A 26,297-nucleotide genomic window follows, 5' to 3' on the forward strand; every position below is an offset into this window, starting at 1 on the left:
GACCCGTCATCACTGCCACCAGAACTGAGGCCTTGAAAACCTCCAAGGTGGGGAGATGTGGTGTGGGCAGGGGTTTTCACTGGCCTTTGGCAGTAACAGGCCTGCCATGCTGGGATTTAGGCAAACGTGACTGGCAAGGTTGGTTCCCCTGGAACACAGGGCTGGGGAGAGGCTTGACGTAAGCAAGTTAGGTAGCAAATGTGGGCACTGGGCTGGTTCCTGTGGGTGGCTCTGTGTTAATGCTGAGGGCAGGCAAGAGAAATGGCTTCTGCCAGTTCCTTTGTTACCAGAGGCACCTCTTCATGATTGCTGCTTCTCTGGGACATACTCTGAGATGAACAGCTAACCTCCCCACCTTGTGCCCCAGGTGCTCTTCAGATCACTGTTTTTTCCATGCTGTATGTCTGAGGGCTGTTCACCTTGCCTTCTCTCCAAGAGTAACCCCGATCGCCTCCGGGCTGTATCCCAGCCAACTCCATTGACCTTTAGAACTCCAGGCTTTAAGTCCTGCTGGTTGCAAGAACTCACGAAATTCCGTCCTTCTTACTTTCCAAGCCAGTTGCTATGGGGATTCGTTTTCCCTGTGCACTCCCCCCCTGTGCTAGTCTTCTCTTGCCTGTCTCTGCAACCACAGCTCCCTCCTTCCTACAGCAGCCAGGATCCATTTCTCTTCGAAGCCATGTCTCTGCACTTCTATGTTCTCCATTGTGGCCTTTTCTCTCCCTTTAGTTGTGGAGTTTGTTCTCCCAGTCTTCAGATCAATTTCCAGGGCATTTAGGATGATTTGATCGTTGTCTAGTCATTTGTGAGACAGGGCAAGCCTAGGGTCCTCCTCCTCTCCCGCCATCTTCCCCCTCTGAAAATAAAGTTTTATTGGAATACATCCATGCTCATTCGTCACATATCGTCTATGGTTGCTTTCATGCTACAGTGGTAAGGGGTTTGTGATGTAGACTATACGATACACAGGATTTAAAATATTTACTGTCTGGCCCTTTACAGAAAATGTTTCCCAACCTCTGTTCTGATCCATGAGCATGGTATATCTCTCCATCTTTTCTTTAATTTCTCTCCAGAGTTTTTTCCTAGTTTTCACTGAGGGTGTCTTTTATTAAATTTATTTTTAGGTATTTTGCCTTTTCCTGTAATTATAAGTGGAATTTATTTTTAACTTCATTTTCAAGTTGTTTATTACAATTATATAGAAATACAGTTTACTTGTATATCTACCCAGAGACTTTCTTGAATTCTTATTAAATTTCGAAGAACTTCTTATAGATTCCTTTGGGTTTTCTACAGTCATAGCAACTGTGAATAAAGACTCTTGTGCTTTTTTTTAAAAACTAAATTTTTTAGCTCTTTCTTCTTCTTGCCTTATTACTTTGGTCAGGATCATCAGTACAGAGTTGAGCAGAAGTTGGAGAACAGCTGTCTCTTCTTGGTCCTGACTTAGGAGGAATGTGTTCAGTATTTTATCATTATGTCCATTGCTAGCTGTAGCTTTTCACAGACGTCTTTGATCAGACTGAGGAAGTTCCTCTCTCTCCCTAGTTTGCTGAGAACGTTTTATTATGAGTGGATGTTGGATTTTGTCAGAAACTTTCTCTGCGTCTTTTGTGATGATCATGTGGGTTTTTCTCCTTTAATCTATTAATGTGACTTGTGCGGATTCTAGCATGTTGAAACAACCTTGCGTTCCTGGGTTGGGGGGGAAAATCTCACTCGTTCTTAATACATTATCCTTTAATGTATTGTTGGATTCCGTTTGCTCATATTTTGTTGTGGAATTCTGCACCTGTGTTCATGATGAATACTATCTGTCATTTTCTTTTCTTGTAATATCCTTGTCGGGTTCTGGTATCCAAGTTATGCTGGCTCCATAAGACAGAATGAGAAGTATATCCTCCTCCTCTGTTTTGTTAAAGAGTCTGTGTAAGGTTGATAATGATTTCTTTTTTACTGTTTGGTATAATTCAGTAGTGAAGACATTGGGCTAGTTTTCTTTGTGAGAAGTTTTGAAATGACAAATTCAGTGTCAGTATCACAGATACATGGCTAGTCATGTAGTTTATTCTACCAGTTTTAGATTAGTTGTGTTTTGTGGGTTTAAAAAAAATTTTTTTTTTTAATTTTATTTGTCAGAGAGAGCATGAGCTCAAGCAGGGGGGAGCCCCATGTGGGACTCGATCCCAGGACCCCAGGATCATGACCTGAGCCGAAGGCGGAAGCTTAACCGACTGAGTCACCTGGGCGTCCCCAAATTTTTTTAATTAAAAAAAAAAATTTTTTTTTTCCAGAGAGAGGGCGTGTGCGTGCATGTGTGTGAGCAAATGGTGGGGGGAGGGGCAGAGAAAGGGAGAGAGAGAATCTTAAGCAGTAAAAAGCCCTACTCGGGGCTAGATCTCACCACTCTGAGATCATGATCTGAGCTGAAATCAAGAGTAGGACACCTAATCGACTAAGCCACCTGGGTGCCCCTAATTATTTTTAAGTAATCTGTCCAGTGCAAAGCTCAAACTCACACCCGAGATCAAGGGTCACACGTTCCACCGACTCAGCCAGCCAGGCACCCCTAGACAGTTGTGTTTTTGAAGAAATTTATTTCATCTACATTGTCATATTTGTTAGAGTTATTTGCACTGTTCCCTTATTCTTCTCTTAGTGGGATCTGTGGTGGTATCCCTGTTTCATTTTTGATGTTGGCAGTTTGGGAGTGAAGGGTGGAAAGCACAGATCTAAGCCTGGGGACCGGGGTCCTGGGATTAGCAAGTCTCGTGCTGAAGCCTTTCGGTTCAGCACCTAAATTGGTGCGCGGGCTGGACCTTTGGGGCAGAAGCCCTGTTTGCGGGACAGGAGAGAAAAACAAGGGAGGGGGCTGATGTTGGGGGGCTTGGTAATTCCAGGCTGAGTGGGTCCAGGGACGGGAACCGGGGTTGGAGTAGTGAAGGCTAGTGAAGGCGAGCCGATCAGTATCGGGGTTGCACTAAGCTTAACTTGAACCTCTGCCTCAGATGATTTCTCAAGTGGATTTCATTATAATATTTAAAGGAGAGCTCAGCCAGGGAGCAGTGGAAAATAGCAGACTATTTTAATAGAAATTAGCCTCGGGGCCATTTTCACTCAACCTGTTTTTGTGACGATTCCAAACAATTGTTCTAAAGGATTAAACAAATATCTTGGATGACTTGCCTAATAATGTTATGTTACTAAATACTAGGTGTGTTTTACATGCAAAGTTTATATGAAAGTAATTTGTCCTGTCTGTGGTTTAACTGGGTTTGGAGTTCTCTGTCATCCCTCTTCTTTTTCGTGTGTGATAACAGAAAGTGCAATGTCGACGTTGTTTCTACTCATTCTTCAGATCATCTATGTCCCTTTTCCTGTTTACTTGATTTTTCTTCCAGTGGTCTGTGTCTTTTTCACTTTCTTCAACTTGAGCTGCTTTGGAAAAGCCCAAGGTTTTCTGTAGAACGAGCTTGTTTTTTTAGAAAAATGACATGTGCTCATCTTTGAAACATTGAAGCAATACAGAAAAGAACAAAGATGATAGCAGAAAACCAAACTCATGCGGTCACCGTCATGAAATAACCGTTGTCTGATGAGGTTCATTCGAGAATATTCCCACCTGTGTGCAAGGAGAAGGCCTGGCTGACAGATCACTTCGGAGTGAAAAATAATACCACACGTGCTGGTTTCTATGGTTGCATTTCATAAGACCAAACTTAACATAAGAAAAAGAAGCCAAAGTGAAGTAAGAACTTGCTGAACATGGAATAATTATTTCTTCATCACAAAGAATAGCAGTTTCTAAAATCTCCCTGAGGGGCGCCTAGGTGGCTCAGTTTGTTGAGCATCTGCCTTCAGCTCAGGTCATGATCCCAGGGTCCTGGGATCGAGCCCCGCATTGGGCTCCCTGCTCAGCGGGGAGTCTGCTTCTCCCTCTCCCTCTTTGTTCTCAAATAAATAAATAAAATCTCTAAAAAAATAAAATAAAATAAAATCTCCCTGAAAGATTAAGAAGATACGTGATGAGAATGTTAGGAGGTTGGAATCGCCCTAACTTCTTTTTTAAATTGCATGTTTCAATCTTAGATGCTTATTGACACGTGACCGTGAAAGAGGAAAAAGTAAATTACATCACACTACAGGCCACCACGCCTTTTCCTCACTCCCAATTCCTGTTCGTGTTTTGGGTCATTTATTTTCAGTCACCGTAATCTCTCCGTTGTTTACTCTTCTGTGTTTACGTGGCTTTACCGCACCCCTCAATTTCTGTACCACAGTTCCTTCTGTCCCCACTTCTTTATTGTGATTCCTCACATGGTTGAATGTATTTTAACAGCAAGTACTTTTTCCCAGTAGGGGCTCTGGGGTGTCAGATCCCTTAACGTTTTTGAAAATTTAATTGTCTTTCTCTCCTCCTGCCTCCCACCATCTTAAAGTTGAAGGTTTTGAGGTCTTAAATTCCAGCTTCTGACTATGGTATCATATTTTCTCATCCCCTTCTCCCCTCCAGAGAGCCCCCTTTGAGACCTACTGCTGCAGTCTCAATTGATTGCCATCCATAACCTGAACTTTTGAAATATTTATTTAAATGGTGTTTATTGACCCGGAGTCACTTTGGTCTTCAGCTAGGTATTCTGTCAAGGACAGAGTCTGGAAAGGTTTATTTGTAAACCAACATTAAACAGAATAGTAGTGAGCTACACCTGCTCTTTTGGAGTTTGCTTTTGTTGGTTAATGTATCTTTTTGGGGGGGGGTGCGGTGAGGGGCAGAGGGAGCCGGAGACAGACAGGGAGGGAGAGAATCTCCAGCAGGCTGCACGTCCAGTATGGAGCCCGATTCGGGGCTCGATCCCACAACCCTGATATCCCCACCTGAGCCGAAATCAAGAGTCGGACACTTAATCAACTGGCCACCCGGGTGCCCCTGTCGGTTTATATAAAGATGCTTCCATATCAGTACATAAAGATCTCTTTTCTTAAGGACCATACTTAGTCCACTGAATTGGTGTATCCTGATGAATTTAGCCTGACTAAAGGGTATTTAGGTGACTTAAATGTTTACTGCTAGTGACAGTGCTTCAGTGAATAGCTTTGTATCTATGACATTTTCAGTCTGCTTGTAGGATCAGTTCCAAGAAATGAAATTTCTGTGTCGAAGTATATATGGTCATTTTCCTCCTCCTCCCTTTTTTTTTTTTTTTAAGTAGGCTCCCCGCCCAATGTGGAGCTTGAAGTCCCAGCCCTGAGATTAAGAGTTGCGTGCTCTATTGACTGATACAGCGGGCACCCCAATGTGGTCATTTTAATATGAACTGATACATAGACACAAAAGAGGGTTTCTAATGATGCATAAGGAATAAAGACTTAAAGCAAGCCCTCAGGTACCCAGCACCCAGTTTTAGAAGCAGAGCATTACTAAGGCTGCTGTAGCTCCCCGGGGGCCCCTCAGTACTTCTCTTTCCCTCCCTCCCCTGCAAGTATTCTGCAGTGTTCTGAATTCTGCATTTATTATTCTTCTGCTTTTTGTTACAGAGTTCATGCATATTTATGAGACCAAAACAACATGTAAAGTTTTCTATATTTCTGTAGTGGTTATAAATTATGTCCTGTTGTTTGTGTTCCTCTGCAACTTGCTCTTTTTACTCAACAGTGAGGTTTTTCACAAGCATCCATGTTGATGCTTAAGCTCTAGTTCATTGATTTTCCCTGCTGTGTAGTATTGCCTTGCATGAATCTACCTACCACAGCATATCTGTTCTCCTGGTCATGGACGTGAGGGTGGTTTCTCGTTTCGGGCTGTAAGATACACGTGAGCATTCTTGCATGCCTCCTGGTGCATGCATGCAAGAGTTTCTCTGGAATATTCCAGATTTGCCAGGCCATATGGTATGCCAGTCTTGAGTTTATTTAGGTAACTTTTTTATTGAAGTATAACATACAAACAGAAAATGCACAAATCAAAATGCGGAGCTCAGTGAAGCTTCTGAGAGTCCCTCTTTAGCCAACTCCCAGTAGAGAAATCGAACTCCTCCCAGCCCCGCAGGAGCCCCCCCTACACCCCCTGTCACTCACACACTCCTTCCCTTGCTCCCCTACTCACTCTGCTGGCTTACTGAACTTTATGTAAATGGAATCTACAGTATGTGTTTTTCTGGGCCTGGTTTCTTTGTCGCCATTGTGTTTGTGAGGTATGTCCATGTGGTGGTGTGTAGTTTGTGGTTGGTTCTTTCTCATTGCTGTGTAGTGGGTTGTTGTTGTTGTTGTTTTAAAGATTTTTATTTATTTGAGAGAGAGAGAGAGCGAGAGAGAGTACACGAGTGGGGAGGTGAGGGAGAAGCAGGCTCTCTAGTGAGCAGGGAGCCCGATGCGGGACTCAATCCCAGGACCCTAGTGGGCTGTTGTTTGAACATAACACTATTCTACTCTTGGTGGACTTCTGGGCTGTATTTAGCTTTTTTCTATTACAAATAGTGCTCCTTTGAACATTTTTTAAGATTTATTTATTTTGGGGCACCTGGGTGGCTCAGTCGGTTAAGCCTCTGCCTTGGGCTCAGATCATGATCTCAGGGTCCTGGGATCGAGCCCCACATCGGGCTCCCTGCTCAGCGGGGAGTCTGCTTCTCCCTCTCCCTCTGCCCCTCCTCCCTCCTTGCCCCCCCCAAAATAAATATTTTCTTAAAAGATTTTATTTATCTGAGAGAAAGAGAGTGAGTGGAGGGAGGGACAGAGGGAGAGAGAATCTCAAGCAGACTCCTCACTGAGCCAGGGGAACCCTATGGGAGACTCAGTCTCACGACCTTGAGATTACGACCTGAGCCGAAACCAGGAGTCAGATGCTTAACTGACTGCACCACCCAGGCGCCCCTGAGCATTTCTGATACTTCTGTGGGTGCACATATTTGAGGGTTCGTCTTGAAAATCTAGCAAAGTTTGAATTGCTGGGCATATAGTATGTATGTCTTCAGCGGTGCAAGATAGTGCCAAATTATTGTGCATTTAAATGTTGTGTATTTTGTCAAATTGCCCTCCGAAGTTCTTTCATTCCTTGAGCATTCCACCCAGGACATCTTTATGGGAGTAGCTGTCTCCTCCACACCCTCACTCCTACAGTGTTTTATCCCACTTTTTGCTTTTGCCCGTTGAACAGGTGAAGAGGGGTATCTTACTGAAAGCACATGGAAACTTAGGCCTGTATTTTATAAGTAAATCTAATTAACACTTGGTTTTCTTTTATAGCCCGAGACCTCGGATCATTGTTCCCTTCCAGAGGATCTAGTGAGTATTTGTGCACATCCTAGACTACAGCTCATTGTGCTTTCGATGATAAAAGTACTGTACGTCAGCGACAGTAACAGTTTTATGAGTTTCTCTCTATTTGGTTGCTGATCAGAGGCTTTTAATCTAACCTGACATGTGTATGATAAAAATGTTAGCAGTCGTGGTATTGTGGGTGATCCTCCCCTACCTTAAAGAAATATAGTTTTATTGCCCCCTGTTAAAAGGAATTAAAAAGGAAGAAATGGATAGCTTGCCTTACTACAAGGATCAGCCTTGTTATCCTTGTTTCTCAGGGGTGACTTTTGTGACCTTATCTCCGTTTGAATCCTTCCAAGAAAAGAACAGGAGGCCCGTAATTTGATGGTCTTGGCCCAGATTCAGCTGCGAGAGAGTGTTTTTGTGTGTTTTGAGCTCAGTGTAACTGCTCGGTCCTGTCTCTGCTCCGTGCGGGGAGGAGAAGCTCATGTCCGGCAGGCCGAGCCTTCTCACGTTTCATTTCTCACGTGGAACTTTGCTACCTGAGCTGGCAGACCCCACAGCTGTTGTAGGAAATGATGTTTTGCGTTCCCGAGTTTCTAAAATTGCGAGGTTCTGAGCTGTTCTGCATTTCTGTAATACAGGGGTGGTAATTTTCAGTTTTTCTTCATGTCTGAAACTCAGGGACAGTGATTGATTTTTAGGCAAAGGGAGAATTGACACCTATGAAATCTACTTGAAATCCATTTTGTTACATAAAGGGGTGTGTGAGATACACACATTTTTTTTTTTTTGAATAGCCTCCACACCCAGCGCAGACCCCAAAGCAGGCTTGAACTCCCAACCCTAAGGTCAAGACCTGAGCCTAAATCAAGAGTCGGATACTTAACTGACTGAGCCACCCAGGCGCCCTCCCCACACACATTTTTTTTTTTTTTTTGACGTCTTTATTTATTTATTTATTTTTTTAAGATTTTATTTATTTATTTGAGAGAGAGAATGAGAGAGAGAGAGAGAGCATGAGAGGGGGAGGGTCAGAGGGAGAAGCAGACTCCCTGCCGAGCAGGGAGCCCGATGCGGGACTCGATCCCGGGACTCCAGGATCATGACCTGAGCCGAAGGCAGTCGCTTAACCAACTGAGCCACCCAGGCGCCCCCCACACACATATTTTTAATAATTAGTTGTACCCTCAAGCATTTCCATAGGAAAGCAATGGCCCAAATAATTTCTGGATTTAGGGTAGACAGAATGGGATTATAGATACAAAGGAAAACATAACTGTAAATACATTTGCAATATCTGATGAGTCTCTCCCCTAACATTCAGACCCTTTTGCACACAGAACAATCTGAACTTTAGGACAGAGGCCGTATTCTTGGGATATAAGAACTTTAAAAAGTGTGGAAGAGTTCCTGGACTTCATCCACCAGTTATTTATTTTTGTGAATGGCTAAGAAAGAGTCTAGAGCAGATGTATAGCCATATCACTGACTTTACCCTTGTTCTATTCCTATAGATTCTGGGGTCACTTTTATTTTTTATTTAAAAATTTTTTTTTAAATTTTTTAATCTTTTTAAAGATTTATTTATTTTGAGAGAGAGCATGAGCAGGGTGAGGGGCAGAGGGAGAGGCAGATTCCCCGCTGAGCAGGGAGCCCCATGCGGGACTCGAACCCAGGACCCTGGGATCATGACCTGAGCTGAAGGCAGACGCTTCACCGACTGAGCCACCCAGGCGCCCCTAGGGTCACTTTTCAAGCAGGTTCTAAGTTTTGGTGCCTGTATTAGTTTCCTGGGGCTGCTCTAACAAAATATTATAAACTCAGTGTCTTAAAGCAACAGAAGCATGTTGTCTCCTAGTTTCAGAGGCTGTGAGTCTGAAGTGAAGGTGTCCTGAAGGTCTGGGGGAGCGTCAGTGCAGCCTCTTCCAGCCTCTGGTGGTGGCAGCAGTCCCTGGCATTCCTCGGCTTGTCCGCGGATCGCTGCAGGCTCGTGTGACTCTCTCCCTGTCTGTCTCCCCTGCTTTGTCTCTTCTCCTCTTATAAGGACATTGCTTGCACGGAGGTTAGGGCTCACTGTAGTGTGACTGATTACATTGTAAGGACCTCATTTCCAAATAAGGTCACATGCTGAGGTTCTGGGTGGACATGGATTTTAGGGGAACACTATTCAACCCAGTGTAGTGGCTATTTTATTGAATATGCTGATCGACTGACTATATCAAGTACGATTTCTTCCGTGGTATGTGTATTGAAGGTGAGAGTGGGGTTCTTGATGGTGTATCGACAAAATGACAGCCAGGTGTCTCGGGAATGGCGAGTGTGCTGGGAGGACATGCGCAGAACGGCAGGACGGAGTGCGGGTTCATCAGTCGCTGTTGGAGCTGCTCACACTCCTGTGCAGAGGCTGGTTGAAGCACCCTCAAGTGGGCTTCTTGGGGAGGAAGGACTGGGAGCAGGTAGCGGGAGAGCAGGGCCTCTCTTGGGTCCCGGAAGCTGAAGAGCTTGGGTTCATGTTCACATAAGGCATCTCCATTCTGACCTCTATGCAGTCCGTTTGGAGTGTCGGGATCTAATCTCTCAGTTTACTCTCTCCTTGGGGCCACACCAGGAGGGGCTCCGTAGAGGCAGCCCTGGTGTGTTGGGGGTGGAACTGAAGCTTCTCTTCTTTTTCGGTACAGCCCAGGCTGGCCCTGGGTAGCCTTGAGAACAGATAGCAGACCGACATGCCTTCAGGGCCTGAGCAGGTAAATGAATGTGTGAAGCAGCTGGGAGTCCTTTACAGCAGGTATTGGGGCTTGTCGTAAACTGAAAAATGCTTGCCCCACACTTGGACCCTGTGAAAGCCGAGGAGCAAACAAAATACATCTGCAAACTGGATTCGCCCTCTGGACCTCGAGCCCACAAACCCCTGCTCCATGGCAGGTGGCATCTGCTTGGAGCCCTCAGAACTGACATCAGAGGGTCCTGGAGCTCAGGGTTCTCCTATATCAGATTCTTAGAATTCTTGGAACATGCATTCAAGATCATGTTTAGAAAAGGCCGTCGAACATAGGCTTGGCGGGCAGTGTTGCTTTAGAAGCCAAGTAAATTTTATTCTTATTGCAATAGTTAGTCATCATGGGGATGCTTTGATCCGATGACTCCATATGTTAAATCAGCTCTGGAATGTGATCACAAATTTTAAGACCAAAAATAGCTTTTTTGTTCATTTCTACATTTAGCATCTTATTTCGATAGTTGTCGCGTACTTCTTCCTCCAGAAGTGTTCAGTAGCTTCTAGCTAAAAGGAGTCCTGCTTGACTGCTTCTCAGGAGGACAGTTTTTTCTGCCCAGTTTCATGACTTTGGTTATCTTTAGACCTCAAGTGAAGGTGGGGGGGGGCAGTATGGGTAATAAGTGATTACTGAACAGAAAGAAGTTTCTCGTGTCAGGCTGAAGCCTAGACTTGCAGTGTAGGGGATTGCACTGGCTCTTACGTTACCTGTGATGCTGCTGCTAGGATGGAATGCTGTACCAGGTGCAGCTGTGGGATTGATCTGGTGTTGGCGGGGGGTTGGCGTTCCGGGGGGAGGGGGGTGCGGGTGAACGGCATGAAGCCAACCGCCTGTCCTCGGCTGAGCCCGCGTGTCCATTTCTTGTCCGCCATTGTGCCTCTTGGTCTCACCCTGCCCCGTTTCAGAGAGTGTCGGAAGTTTCCAACCACTGGTGGTACTCCATGCTCATCCTCCCCCCTTTGCTGAAAGACAGCGTGGCGGCACCCCTGCTCTCTGCCTACTACCCCGACTGCGTGGGCATGAGCCCCTCCTGCACCAGCACTCACAGCGCAGCTGGCGGCACCAGCCCCGGGAAGCTGGAGCACCCCAAGGCCGTCCCCTCCGCGCTGGGTGAGAGCTGGCCCCGGCCCTCTCTGCTTTCCTTTCCCGCTCTTTCCCTGGAGATGGGGGGGGGATGGGGGGGAGCAGAACACAAAAGTTTGTGGGTTTTTTTTTTAGTGTGTGCCATGTGATCTAAAGCACCTTGTGATTTCTTGGATTGGGTCATGCCGTGGCTCAGTCATATCATTCGTATATATCATGCGGTTCATTTCCCATCCAGAGTGTGGGAAGTCTGTAACACTGGTCCAGGAATTGGGTCTACGGAATTTGATGAGTTACTTATTTGAGATTTGGGTGGCTGCATCATTTGATGATAACCCAAAAGTCTGACATGCTGGAAGAAAGTTTTGACCATACGAGCAGCCCTTCTTTTTTTTTCTGAGTCTTTTTTGCTTCTAATTATGCCATGGAAAATCTCAGCAAAGTTGATCAACTCTGGAAAAAAATCCAAAACTTTAGGTCAGGCCAGACATTCCATTGACCACTTACTTTAAATGGATCTTTAAAATTCTCCACCAGAGTTCTTGGTGTCCCCACAAGAATTCTAGACCTTCCCTTGTCCACACACTAACAAACTTCATGTTTGATGTGCAAATAGATTTTGACCTAGAAGCCCTATTTTAAGGGTTTCTTTAATTTTTATTTTTAAAAATTTTTTAAAAAGATTTTATTTGAGAGAGAGTGTGAGCGAGCATGGGGGCGGGATAAAGAGAGAAGCAGGCTCCCTGCTGAGTAGGGAGCCTGGTGCGGGCCTCAATCCCAGGACCCTGAGATCATGACCTGAGCTGAAGGCGGACACTTAACCGACTGAGCCACCGATGCACCACCATATTTTAAAGTTTTTAACTGATAACATTGGGCCCTCTAAAAATGTGGTTGTGGTCTGAATCAAAGCCAAAGTGGTAAGTCCCAGGGTTAATGAAGGTGCCGTGAAACAGGCACGCAAATGCTATTAGTGGGTGTGGACATTTGTGAGGGACAGTTTGTCAGTTTGTCCATGAATTGAAAACCTAAAAATAGACACCCCTTTATTCTAGGAATTTGTCATAAATAAATTATCAAAGTAAATTCTCAAAGGTTAATCCGAAGATTTATATGGCATTGTTTACAGTAGAGAAATAATTAGATGAAATTTCAGTGCCCAGGAACAGAGGAGTGGTTAAATAATAGGAAAATATTCCGTGTCCATTGAAGTCAGGTTCAGTGACATGGGACAGTGGTCTTGAAAAGCAGGTTCGGAAACAGCATGTTTTTCTGGCTTTTAAAAAACAAGTGCCTGATACATTAATAGTCTCTGTGCGTAGAAACAGCACAAAGGATAGACTGTAGCCTTAAATGTTACCCCATGGCTCATGGATTACCAGGGGTTAAGAATTGTCATGTACCTCTGTGAACTGATTGATATTTTAATCAGAAAAATTCCAGTGAAGGTTACTTTTAAAATTTATTTCTACGGGGAGTTGGTGTTCACAGAGTTTCAGTCTTACAAGATAACAGAAGTTCTGGAGATGTGTTGCAGAACAATGTGGATATACTTCACCCCGTTCAACACTGCACTTAAACACGGTTAAGGTGCTCGATTTTAGGGCAGGTGTTTAACCCCCATGAAAACCTTAAAAAAAGGGGTGCCTGGGTGGCTCAGTTGGTTAAGTGACTGCCTTCGGCTCAGGTCATGATCCTGGAGTCCCAGGATCGAGTCCCGCATCGGGCTCCCTGCTCAGCAGGGAATCTGCTTCTCCCTCTGACCCTCCCCCACCTCATGTGCGCACTCTCAAATAAATAAAATCTTAAAAGAAAAAAAAACAACCTTAAAACAATTTTTTTCCATACGTGGGCATTCAATTGGTGAAGAAAGAGCAGGAGAAATAGAGAAATACTCAGTTCACGTGTATTCCGTCTAACTGGACAGAGGGAGCGGGAATGTGTCGTGAGACAGACCGTAGCCCTGGCTGAGGCTGTCCTTTCCCGTGTGTGCCCGCGTGGTCACTTACCTGGGTGTGGGATGTGTGCGTCTACACGTCTTCTGTCAGTTCCAGGCATGAACCGGTACTTCCAGCCTTTCTACCAGCCCAACGAGTGTGGCAAAGCCCTGTGTGTGCGGCCGGACGTGATGGAGCTGGACGAGCTCTATGAGTTCCCAGAGTATTCCCGAGACCCCACCATGTACCTGGCTTTGCGGAACCTCATCCTCGCCCTGTGGTACACTGACTGCAAAGTAAGCAGAGCCTTTAGATCAGCGATTCTCCACCTTCCCGCCGCGGACTCTGGGGGGATAGTCATTGTGTGGGGGGCTGTCCGGGGCCCTGTAGGATGTTTTGCGGCATCCCTGGCGTCTACCACTGGAACTCCCTCCGCACCCCCCCCCCCCGGTTGTGACAACCCAAGATGTCTCCAGTCATTGCCTCCCAGGCGCTAAGTCTCCCCATCCTGGGAACCCCCACTTCAGATCACATGTCATCCGAATTTTTGGCTCTCTAGTGAGTATGAGGTGCAAAGTTTGGTTCAGAGAGTTCCAATGTGAATGTGGAGATAAAAAATACAAAACATTAAAGATTGGGTTATAATCCCTTGAGGGCAGGGATTCTTACATTACTGTCCTCCAACAGCTGAGACCAGTGCTTTGCTGTCTGCTGGGACTGAATCTGTGTTAGGGGCCTCATACAGCCCCCACCTGGAAAGCGGGGAGGCCAAGTGAGAGGGAATAGGAGCTTTTTAAATTATTATTATCTAAACAAAGGCTTTCCTGACCCTGGTGTTTTTCTCTTTTTCTTTTTTTTAAGATTTTATTTATTTGAGAGAGAATGAGAGAGCACGACAGTGGGGAGGATCAGAGGGAGTAGTAGACTCTCCGCTGAGCAGGGAGCCTGACTCGGGACTTGATCCCGGGACTCCAGGATCATGACCTGAGCCGAAGGCAGTCGCTTAACCAACTGAGCCAGGCGCCCCGTGACCCTAGTATTTTTCCGATTTATTAATTTCTTCTGCAATTATTTGAGTGCCTGCTGAATGCAGAACATTTCGCAAGACTGCCAAAGTAATCTTGATTCAGGAAAGATATTCCGGATCCACCTTGGTGTTTCACTGGATGAGAATCCAGTATGAGATGGCCTGATTAGGTTTATGGCTGTTAATGCAATTTATACGAATTCTATGAGTGGGTTGGACAAGGCAGAATTGTTCATTTCCTCCCCAGCAGGCTTGAGGTAGGTGCTCAATAAACATTTGCTAACTGAACAAAATTGTGGTCAGAATTTCCTGTAAATAAGTTATAAAGATACACTTTTCAGAAACAGCCTTGGATTCATTTTTCTTCACATTTCTTTTCGTTCGACTTTGAAAATTGATTTATACCGGTGAAGAACCTTACAGAAAATAATCCTGAACCTTGTCAGCCTGGATCTGTTTTAATATTTAATAAAATAGTATGATTTATGTTTAATATTCTAGTGGAAAAGCACATATTGTGAAAGAATCAAAGATTTTGAAATTATTTTCTTTTTAAAATTCATGACTACAAATAAGTTTTTTTACCTTTTGCACCAACCCAAGCCGTGTTCTTTCTTGAATATGGTTGACCTTGAACGATGTGGGGGTTAGTGACATTGACACCCCCCCAACCCAGTCAAAAATCCGTATATAACTTTTGGCTCCCCCCAAAACTTAACTACGGATAGCCTGCTGTTGACCCGAAGCCTTACCAATATTGTAAGCTGTTGATTGACACATAATTTGTATGTTGCATGTGTATTACATACTGTATTCTTACAATAAAGTAAGCTACAGAAAATGTTAAGTACTGCACTGTGCTTGTCGAAAATGTCCATCTGTGAGTGGACCCACACGGTTCAACCCTGTGTCGTTCATGGGTCTACTGTAAGTCCTCTTCCTGCATTTGGTCAGGTTCTTTCGGAGCTGGGGGCTTGGTGACAAGTAGAGGACGAGCCAGAGGTTGGGTCCCACTCTTGCGCCTGTTCTAACTTCACGACAGTGGGTCAAGGCTACGTTAGTCTCGTATCTTTGAAACATTCCAAGGCCTTGCCCGCGCTGGGGCGCGCAGGGAAAGACAGTGTCTTTTTTTTTTTTTTTTTTAAACATATTCCTAAATCTGTCTCCTCACATCTTACCGGTGATGAGGATCCAGCTTTTCCTCCTGCCGGTTCGAGCGGCGGCGTGGGCTTCTGCTGTGGCCCTTACCGTGTGGTGTATCGAGTCAGGAATGCATTGCGACGTGGTCAGCCCACGCTCCCCAGAGCTGTCCTTCTTGGGGAGGAGAAGGTGAACTGATGAAACACAAATTGCTGTCTCTTCCTTTTGTCCCTTTTTTTTTCTTCACCAGGCAACCCCCCCACCCCCCTTTGATCCTCCTGTGTCTTAGTGACCCAGGATGGACTTGAGTACCCTGAGAGGGTTTTTGTTTTGTTTGGTTGGTTTTTTATTGTGGCAAAAACACAACGTAAAATTTACTATTTTTACCATTGTAAAAGGTACAGTTTAATGGCATTAAGTAAATAGTGTTGTATAATCATCCTCACATCTCGTTCTAGAACTTTTCATTACCCCAGGAGGAAACCCCACAGCCATTAAGCAGTGACTCCCCCTTCCTTCCTCCCCCCAGCTTCTGGCAACCACTAATCTACTTCCTGTCTCTATAGATTTGCCCATTGCGGGTTGTTCATATAAATGGAATCCTACAGTATGTGACCTTTCGTAAGTAGCTTCTTCACGTAGCATCACGTTTGCAGGATGCCTTCATGTTGTAGCGTGGATCGGTACCTCATTTCTTTTTATGGCCAAGTAATGGTCCACGTATGGATCTACCCCATTTGGTTTATCCATTCATCCGTTAATGGACACTTGGATAGTTCCCACCTTTTGGCAATCTGAGTATAGTGCTGCTATGAATTTTGTATGAGCCTACGTTTTTAGTTCTTTTCAGTGGTTACCCAGGAGTGGGCTTGCTGGGTCACAGAGGAATTCTGTTTAACTTTTTGAGGAGCCCAGAGTTACGTGTGTTTGTTTTGTCTTAACAGTCTGGTTTTGTTTCCACACACAGGAAGCTCTTACCCCTCAGAAATGTATTCCTCACATCATTGTCCGGGGTCTCGTGCGCATCCGGTGCGTTCAGGAAGTGGAGAGGATACTTTATTTTATGACGAGGAAAGGTCTCATCAACACGGGAGTTCTTGGCGTCGGCACCGACCAGCATCTTCTTCCTAAAGATTACCACAACGTAGGTGCCTTTCACCCTCGCGGTAACACCACCGCCATCACGATAAATGCTAGTGTGCGACATCAGTGTTAGGGGATCCTCGTTAATAATACTAGTGACAGACACATTATCACCACACAAGTTACAAAGCAAGACTTGTGTAGAATATGTGCTTCTCTGGGGAAGAGAGTATCAGGCATTGGTTCCCTAGACTGTGGAAGAGAGGAGGGGATTACTTGCGTGCAACCTGATTGTTTAGGTAAATACCTTTCTGTGAACATCAAAGAAATGTAGATGAACTAAGTGAACTAACGTGGCTTGGCAGTTAGTACCTTCTTAGAACCACTAAAACAATATATTGCTTTCATTTCTCTAATTGGATCCTTCTTTTTCAAAAAAAATTTTATTTTTTTAAGAAATCAGTCATCATCATCGGGGCTGGTCCAGCAGGATTAGCAGCTGCTCGGCAACTGCATAACTTTGGAATTAAGGTAAGACTTTTGGGGACATGAAGTTGGTAACAGAGGGTTAAAACCGTGCCTTTGGTCCAAATTTTCTAAGATTTAGAAACCAGTTTCTGATTTTAGTGGAGAATGCGAAACACGCTGTATCTTTGTATCTTTAAAATCTTTCTAATCGATCCTAGAAAAGATAAAACATTTGAAATCGGTTTGATAAAAGAAAGGTGGGGGGAATAGCAGTTCTCAGCAGCTTTAGGACAGGATTTTAGGCTCCTAATGAGCAAATCAGAAGAGAGTATGTGCAGAAACTAAGGCAGAAATTCTCCACGGGGTGTTATCGACCCCATAGAGGGCACATTGGGAAAAAGTCCTTGTTTTTGTAATAGTTTGAAACAACCAAATAGTAGCTTGGACAGTCACCGTTTCTTGTATTAAAGTTTCTGAAACACCCAGTTAAATTTTCTTATGCAAATCAAAGGTATCCTTTTTTTTTTTGAGTAAGCTCTATGCCCACCGTGGAGCTTGAACCCACAGCCCCAAGATCAGCAGTCACATTCTCTACTGACTGAATCAGCCAGGTGCCCCTCAAAGGCACACTTTGAGTCTTACTCTGGAAAACAGTCTGCTTTTGGAAGCAAGATTGAATTGGTTAATCCATGGTTCAGACAGAATTACATGACTTTTAAAGGGCTGTACATATTTGAGGTAGCCTGCTTCTCCAAGGTAGGATAGTTTTTAGCTAGTGTGTGGCCTTATTCCAGTTGTTCAACATTAGCCCAAATAGAGACTTACAAAAAATTATCGTGCAATTCAGAATCTCATTTCCATTAGATTCATTTGAATTAACCATCCCTCGATTTGTGACTTTCTAGGTCTGACACGTTTCTCCTTTTTAAAAACTAGTATTTTTCAAGGACTTTGGTTTTCAGTTGAACTAAACGTGAAGATCAGTTTGGTAGAACTGAATTAGTCTTATCACTTTTCTCGTCTGGCTGAAAGAAATGACAACTTTTTCACACTGTCTTCTCTGCTGGAGGAGTTTCAGAGATGAGAAAAGTTTCAGTAGCTATGTCTAAGAGAAGTTTTCCTCAGCTGAATGGAAGATGTAAGTCTTGGATTACATTATTTGGCTCACAAAACCAAAGAACCTGAGTTGGATTTATGGGAAGCGTGTTTACATTTCAGAGTATTTTCTGAATGGTATTAAGCTAGGACGTGTTTTAATTGATCACTTTTTTATTCCAGCATTAGATATTAAGGACCAAGATCTCTTGTTCTTGTTTGGGAAACTCACAGATGATATTGCAAGGACGGTATTAATATCCAAAGTCTAGGGGGCTGTCTTTAATGTCCTGCCTTCCTCTTACATTGAAACAAAACTAGACACGGATGGGTCTGTGTTAATCTGAATAAAGTTAGAGAAAAGAGGGTGGGGAGGGTTAGAACTTCAGGTTGTAACCTTCCTTGTCAGAGAAAATGAGGAATAAGAATATTCAGAGGACCCCTCCCATTCTCTCCTCTCTCTCGCCAGGTGATGAGAGAGACCCCACAGAGACCACCGATCCTTCTTAATGTTAGGAAAGAGATTCCCCAGAGTAACCAAGATGGTTGACTTGGGGAACCTCCTTGAGCTGTTAGGGATTCAGAAGTGAAATGGCCGAGTAGGATTCACATTTTCCCTGGGTTACTGCAACCCAGGGAAGTGTGGCTCTTGTAGTCAGAGCTGTCCACCACCAGCAGCTCCTCGTGCCGTCCGAAATTTGGGGGAGGTAAAGCTGTCTGCATGTGGGGCCAACCTGCTTAGGCCACGCCCACCAGGTCATACTTGGATAGTATGAGCGACATACGATTTTATTTTTAACAGTAGTCCTATCTTAGGGAAGTTAAGGCCTATTTGCAATGCTGAAGGCATTTTGCTCCATCCAGAGACGTTTTAAACTCACCTCTTCAGTCTAGTTTCTTATAATGCTTTTTAATTTATGGAATAGTATTAAGTAAAAGCTTTCAGAGTATGTTTCATGTGGTGGTTCATCAAATCTTTTCATTATGGGATTGGAGAGGAGAGGGTTTGAGGGATTTCTCCAGCAGACCACTCACTCACTTCTTGCTAAAAAGCTGGATGGTTTGTTTCAACATCTACATTGGCTTCTATTCACACTGCCTTCTTCTTAAAGTTTTTTCTCAAGTGTTATCATAATTAACCAAATATGGAACTTATTTAACTGTGTGTCATTCTGCATTTATAGCACTGCGTTTAATATGGTTTTTCTATCCTATTTAGCTTCCCTGATTGCTTGTCTTTTTAGGTAACTGTCCTGGAAGCCAAAGACCGAATTGGAGGCCGAGTATGGGATGATAAATCTTTTAAAGGTGTCACAGTGGGAAGAGGAGCCCAGATTGTCAATGGCTGTATCAACAACCCAGTAGCACTAATGTGTGAACAAGTGGGTTTCTTTAAGATTTGTGTTGTAGATAATCAGAAGGAAAAATGGTCTCATTTTGCTTGTGTATAATATTAGTAATGCTTCTAGATGATATAGAACCACCCCCAAATGATTTCTTGCCCCCTCGTCCCCTCTGAAAAATCAACAAAAATAGTTACAGTTCTTCCTTTCGGAGAAGGTGGAACTGTAGTGTGCATAAAAGATTTTTTCTAAGATCTTTAATTATATTTGTGTCTCATTTGCAGGCCACTCGATTAGCTCATCACTGTACGGTTGCCAGATGGAGCAAATAAAAATACAGAATGCCCAGCTAAATTTGACTTTTGGATAAACAAGTATTTTGTTTAGGGTAAGTATGTCCCAAATATTACATAGGATGTTTTGCATGCAATATTTGGGACATACTTATAGTAAAAAAACAAAAACAACAACAAACAGACACCAAAATCCAAACTACCCATTGTTTATCTGAAAGTCAGATTTACCTGGGCATCCTGTCTCTTATCGGGCAACCCTCTATAGTTTCTTAGAAGACCTGGTAGGCCCAAGGTTTTTTCCTGAAGTATTTATTGACGGTAAATTCAACACCACCTTCCATGAGTGTCTGTGTGGTTGCGTGCTTATCTATGGGAGAGTCCACAGCGGGGCTGGAATGTCAGAGCAAGGAGAGGCAGTGCTCAGCTGTAGCTTCGGAAGCATTAATTAATATTGTCCGAAAAGCTGTAGAGTGCATGGCATGGACGCTGTTGCTGTCACCTCACCTTCTCCTATAATAAGGTCTCGCAGATTTCATGCTCTTTTTTTTCTCACTGCCTCACTTTGCTGCCATTCCCTAGGAAGCATACTTAGCTTTCTCTTCGAGAGCTGCTAGACCATTTTCTCCATGAGAGCTCTGTCTAATTTCAGCTTAGAACCTGTAAGTATTTTTTCCAGGGCAAATTTTCACCTTCTTATTCTTATTATTTTGAAGCTTGGCATCAGCATGCATAAATTTGGAGAGAGATGTGACTTAATTCAGGAAGGTGGACGAATAACTGACCCCACTATTGACAAGCGCATGGATTTTCATTTTAATGCTCTCTTGGATGTTGTCTCTGAGTGGAGAAAGGATAAGACTCAGCTCCAAGATGTTCCTTTAGGAGGTATGGGAGATTGGCGTTCTGAATGTTCCATTGGAGTCTCCTTGTAACCCTAGCTGATTAGGACTAGCAGCGTCCGCCTGTGCGGTTGGATGTCTGCAATGGGAGGAGTCCTATGAAGGGGCACCTGGCTGGTTCAGTTGGTAGAGCTTGTGACTCTTGATCTCGGGGTCATGAGCTCAGGCTCCACGATGGGCTTAGAGCGTATGTTAAAACACACACACACACACACACACACACACACGAGGAGTCCTATGAGCATTCCTTTTGGACTGATGAGTCCTCTGGACTGTTCTGCTCTGTGGAGAACTTCCTCAAGGACCTTTAGAGGCTTGTGTGCATGAACACACTCAGATCTTACTTTGCATAAAATAGCTGATGTTTAAAGTAATTATTTAAATGTTTAATTTTCAGTTTCCCGGAGGAGCTTCCTTTAAGGAAACGTGTTCTAGGCCCTGTGTGAAGAGTCCCTACATAATGTCCATTCTAGATAAAAAGACTTTCTGTATGCCAGGATTTCCTTTCCTTTTTGGGGGGCAATAGCTTGAGATTTTTTTTTTTCCCCCAGTATGTTTTGTTTAAGAATGCAAGAATGTGTATTGCAATTGGAAAATTTTAATTCAAAATCATTAGGCTTTGGTACTAAACGGACCAAAATGTACTCAGTTAATTGTACTCTTTGGAAAACTTGACTGTATATAACCACTCATTTCCACGAGGGTGCCAGTGGAGATTGACGGTACTGCTTCTTGAGTTGAGGTTTATTTAACCTACAATTCTTATGTCCTGGATGTATCACTCGTAGTTCTTGGCGGCCTGTCAGGGTTTCCTCAAGTATGATCATCTGAACTCTGTTCGCAGGACGTTAATTTGCTTCAACTATATGTTTCCTTGTAAGGGTTCTTAGGTCTGCATCCTGGTGCGTGCCCTCTCATTGTTTGGGGTCAAGGTCTCAGTAGCAAGCACTGTCCCTTCTCTTTCCCCTCCCCTTGCCCTCCTGCTTGAGACCTGTCCCCTCCAGTTGCCCTTATTCTTAAGTGTTCACCTACAGACTCTCACAGAACATTTTCAGAAATTGGGATGCACAGGGATCATTTAATCAAATGTAAGTCATGTCCAGACCCAGGGGCACATTGTTGAATTTTCTGGAGTTGGGGACAGTTACTAGGCTGACTTGGGGAATGTGCTCAGATTTGGGGTAGTGTTGTGCCCATGGGTGGTAATCGCTGGATGGGGGTCTTCACCCTTTTTTCAGGGCCACCAGGTAAAAAAGTTAATAATGTCGCTTTGTCTTGACCAATTAAGAAAAGTTATCAAGGGAAGGTCTGCAACACCGACTGTGCAAGTTGTTGTTTTTTCTAATTAATATTTTTTTGGAAAAGCTTTAATAATGGTGCACACGTCTGCATAAAGGCGGTCTCCGTCCTCTCCTGCCTGGTAGTATCGGAGCTGTGAGAGTCTGCCTCATCAGCACTTAGCTGAAAACGCCCAAATAGAAATACTAAGAAGCTAGAGTTAATTTCACAGAGCATATGTACTAAAACTTTTAAATGTAATTTACATAAAAATCGCATTAAGGCTTCTCCCAATTTGTTCATACTTAATTTTATATACAGTTCTAGCAATCTTGGTTCCTCCCGAATCTCCTCAAAACCTAAAGGAAAATAGAAACCACGTAGCAGGAGGCAGGAACGGGACTGCAAGATGGTAATGAAGGTAGCACAAAGGCCCTGTGGTCTGGGGGCCAAGGCCCAGCACAGATCCAGAGGCACCGTGGCCATCCCCGTATTACGACGTAGCGTAAGAACGGGAAATTTTAATGAGAGTGTGGAGTTGTCAAAAAAATTTTTTTTTCCTTAACTCACTTTCAGTTCCGTTTCTAGTTAAGCAAGTGCACAGACTTGATAGAAGCTTTGAGTCTGCAGCGTACATGTGGGCTGGTGGTCAGCACGGCGGAAGGGTACGAAGAAGCACCCTGTGCTGAGAGGCTTAGAATTTGTCAGACATGAGCCTCCCCCCACCCCCTCCCCCCAAAAGGGAATCTAAGACCAGAGTTGGAGTGATGATACCACAGGACTGTGTGTCTGTGTAGCTGAACGTTCCAGTTGCACGGGATGGATGAAGGTTGGGGTTGGCAGCAAGCAGGATTCCCGAGGCGTGTGTTGGCCAGCTGATGCTGGGCTGGAAGGGGGCCGGGCCGGGCCGGGGGGTAGGGGAGCGGCCAGTGAGGCGAGTGGTAGTAGGCCTCCCACGGTTGGAATTACCAGGAAGAGACTCAGCGGCCCGCTCGGCAGAGCGTGTGAGCGGGCAGGTAGTAGGGGCTATCTTTAGAAAGGCTGATTATGTGCTAGCTTGGTCTGGCTGTGGGTTTTGGAATTTTTTACACAGGCAGTAGAAAACCAGTAACTAAAAGGTATCGAGGCAGAAGGCTGAGGTGACGGACGTCCGTGATGGGTTATTCTTGTTTCGGAGAGAATATAGCCAGTAGTCTAGCGTAGGTCTCTGAGTTGAGGTGAGATGTTCTAAGAACTTGACCTTAGGTGGTCCCAGTAGGACCAGAAAGGGAAGAGGCATTTTCTCTGGGGGTACAGCGGGTACTCCCCCCACCCGCCCACGCCCCCTACCTTGATCTTGAGTGAAAAAAAGTTTTTCAGCTAGGCAGAAACGAAACATGGTTGAAGGTGTAGAGCCTACATACTTTGTTTCCAGTTAAGATAAGCTTTTCCTTCCTGAGTGAAACCAACCTTATCAAGATGTCCTTTCCCCCCCACCCCCCCACCCCGGGTTTACTTGGGAAGGGGCTTCAGAAGTTTGGGGGTTTGCGGGTCCCAGGAGGTGCAGAGCGTAGGATAAGGAATTCGGAAATAACGTGACTGCTGTTTTCTCTGCTTTGCTCCCTTCCCGTTGCAGAAAAGATCGAGGAGATCTACAAAGCTTTCATCGAGGAGTCTGGTATCCAGTTCAGTGAACTCGAGGAGCAGGTGCTTCATTTCCACCTCAGCAACCTGGAGTACGCCTGCGGCAGCAACCTCCATCAGGTGTGCGCGCGTGCGCGTGAGCACGTGTGTGTGTGCGTGTGCACATACGTGTGCGTGTGCGAGCATGTGCGTGTGTGTCAGCACTCAACCCAGACTGGGGCAGCAACCTCCATCAGGTGTGCGCGTGCTGGGGGGCATGCGTGCGTGTGTGTGCGCACGTGTGTGTGCGTGTGCACATATGTGTGCGTGTGCGGGCGTGTGCATGTGTATGCGCGCATGTGTGTGTGTCAGCACTCAACCCAGACTGTTTTGGGTAAACAGGAAATACTAGTTCTGTTGTTGGGAAGTTCAAAAACCATGACTTCTGAGCGTAGTCACCCCACCGTGGTTTAGACTTTGCGTTTTGTTTTTAAAGCAAGAGAAACCATCCTTAGAGAATGTGTCTAAAGCAAGCGCAGGTCGGCAGGCCTCGGGCTGGATCAGTGAGGGGCCCTGAGCCTGGCGCGCTCGCCGCCCTCTTCCCCTGCGCTCCCCGCTCCTCCACCCCAGGAGGCCCTGCAGGCCTTTCTGTGGAGCCTTGCGTGGTCTGAGAACCCTGTTCTCCAGACACCAAAATAGAGGAGCCTTGCAGTTGTGGTCTGTGCATCTTGCTGAGATAAATTTAAACTTGCCTCACTCCTATAACCACTGTGGTCTTGATGCTCGGATCTTCTATATTTTGAATTGAGGCTCCACGGATGACCCCAACTTACTGTCCAAATCAGGACCTCTCCATTTTCATTCTTTTTTTTAAGATTTTATTTATTTGTCAGAGAGAGAGAGGGAGATACAGGCAGAGGGAGGAGCAGGCTCCCTGTTTGAGCAGGGAGCCTGACGCAGGGCTCAGTCCCAGGACCCCAGGGTTATGACCTGAGCCGAAGGCAGATGCCCAGCTGACTGAGCCACCCAGGCATCCATCCCTTCACTCGATTCTTCATTGCCACTGGAGTAACTGTTTTCCAAAATCATGCGGGGTTTCAGCCTCTGTAGAGATGCCACGTTGAAGACAAACAGTTGGCATGTTTATAGATGGAGTTGTTCAAATGCAGTTTTATTCATAGAGTTCTCCTTTTCCAGGATTGTTGTCACATAATATACCTTGTGTTTCTATCAAGGAGTGGGACCCATGCCCAAATCATGTCTACCTTTTGTTCTAAAATAAGCCTTTGTGGAGAGCCTGGCTGGCTTAGTCAGTAGAGCATGTCACTCTCAACCTTGGGGTCGTGAGTTCAAGTCCCACGTTGGGGGTAGAGTTTACTTTGAAAAATAATAATAATAATAAAATAAGCTTCCCTGCACATTATTGTTGCCCAGGTGTCTGCTCGCTCCTGGGACCACAACGAATTCTTTGCCCAGTTTGCTGGTGACCATACTCTGCTAATGCCTGGCTACTCCGTAATCCTTGAAAAACTAGCAGAAGGCCTAGACATTCGGCTCGAGTCTCCAGTGAGTTTCGACAGCAGTGGGGAGGGGCGGGTGGCTCTGGATTGGCCTTGTGTTTGGAGGATGCGAAGCGTGGGGTATGTGGATTCCACAGGAGACAGGTGCTTGCTGTGACCTTGTTCATTAGGTAGCCCGCTGTTTGGAAGCAACAGTGGCGCAGATGCATCTTGGTTACTAATGTGTGCAGGAGTCTCATGACCTCCCCGACACAATGCATTTATGTTCACTCTAAAGTTTTCCCTTCGCATCTTTGTCCTGATGCGTTCGTACTGTGCATCGCCCTAATCACAGAGACTGTAATTTATGTGTATATTTTGCTTTAGATAAACAAGCATAAAGATTTTCCCTATTCTGACAAAGTGTTTATAAATTTTAGTGACTGGGTGATAGTTCCCTGAAGTAAGCTGTAAATGTCATTTAGATCCCTGAATGCCAGGAAATGATTCTTTGGAGTCTTGGAGATAGAAATTCACATGGTAGACTTGGAGAGGATCCTGGATCGTATGGCTCCATCCCTCGTGGTTTTCATGATTGTTTTTTTTGAGCAGGTACAGAGCATTGATTATTCTGGAGATGAAGTGCAAGTCACCATTACGGATGGGACAGGGTGTACAGCGCAAAAGGTGGGTGATAGAATTTCACTAGGTGCTGCCAGGGGTCTGTGGATCTGGGAAAACCGTGTTTTCCACCAAAATGTTTGCCTTTGGCAATCTGCCTGGAGCCTTGTTTGGGTCCTGAGGAGTTACCTATCTGCACTCAATTATGTGTGGATCTGCAAATCTGATTTAATTGATCTAACACTGTTTAGATTCATGGTAGATGGAATTCTGAAAAGTGTTTCTTTAAAGTGGGTTCTATGGTACATCAGTACTGAGAGTTGAATAAGAAAAGAAATCCTTTGGCCAAATAAGTTTGAAAAGTATTGTATACTGCAGTCTACTTTTTGGGTTAAATATGAGTGTGTTAAAGGCTCTGAGAAGTTGTGCATTACAAAAAAAAGTTACTTTGTTTAATTCAGTACTTTCCAAGTTGGTGGTGGGGTTTTTTTTTTTTTTTTAGTTTGTTTTGACGTGGAATCATTTTTCAATTCAAGACAGCTCTGTGTTTTCATTTTGAAACTGGCAGAAGTACTTTTATATTATTGGAATTTTTTGTAAACAACTTCAGTAGGTGGACAGTGGCGACAGTGTTATACTATGTGACATCACACGGAGATTTCTATGGTGTTGGAGAGCAAAGGTGCTTCCTTGGGGCGGAGGAGGATTAATAAGCCCCGTAAATTTATTTCAGTTTATTTATGTCTGAAATGAGGACCACAATGTGTAACTGAGAGACTATCACTGGTTCCTAGATGAGCTGTATTCTGCACTTTCCAGTTATATCCAAGTACTCTACAGTCCATGATACTCACACAGAAGTAAAGGATCGCATGTCAAATGAAGAGAC

The 26,297-nt window shown here is 44.6% G+C and overlaps 1 protein-coding gene across 3 annotated transcripts in view; it reads left to right on the top strand.

Annotated features, from left to right (window-relative positions):
- KDM1B (lysine demethylase 1B) overlaps positions 1 to 26,297 on the top strand; it is a 56,066-nt gene that overhangs the window by 17,497 nt on the left and 12,272 nt on the right. For all 3 annotated transcript variants that reach the window (XM_036078109.2, XM_036078108.2, XM_036078110.2), the window contains 10 exons: positions 7,243 to 7,281; positions 10,943 to 11,147; positions 13,169 to 13,353; positions 16,192 to 16,368; positions 16,764 to 16,838; positions 19,115 to 19,252; positions 20,223 to 20,394; positions 23,302 to 23,429; positions 24,723 to 24,854; positions 25,400 to 25,474. In XM_036078109.2, the coding sequence (XP_035934002.1) occupies positions 7,243 to 7,281; positions 10,943 to 11,147; positions 13,169 to 13,353; positions 16,192 to 16,368; positions 16,764 to 16,838; positions 19,115 to 19,252; positions 20,223 to 20,394; positions 23,302 to 23,429; positions 24,723 to 24,854; positions 25,400 to 25,474 (1,326 nt within the window). The remainder of the gene's footprint in view (positions 1 to 7,242; positions 7,282 to 10,942; positions 11,148 to 13,168; positions 13,354 to 16,191; positions 16,369 to 16,763; positions 16,839 to 19,114; positions 19,253 to 20,222; positions 20,395 to 23,301; positions 23,430 to 24,722; positions 24,855 to 25,399; positions 25,475 to 26,297) is intronic.

The sequence above is a fragment of the Halichoerus grypus genome, chromosome 9, assembly GCF_964656455.1.
Source record: "Halichoerus grypus chromosome 9, mHalGry1.hap1.1, whole genome shotgun sequence".
In the NCBI taxonomy this organism is placed as follows: domain Eukaryota; kingdom Metazoa; phylum Chordata; class Mammalia; order Carnivora; family Phocidae; genus Halichoerus; species Halichoerus grypus.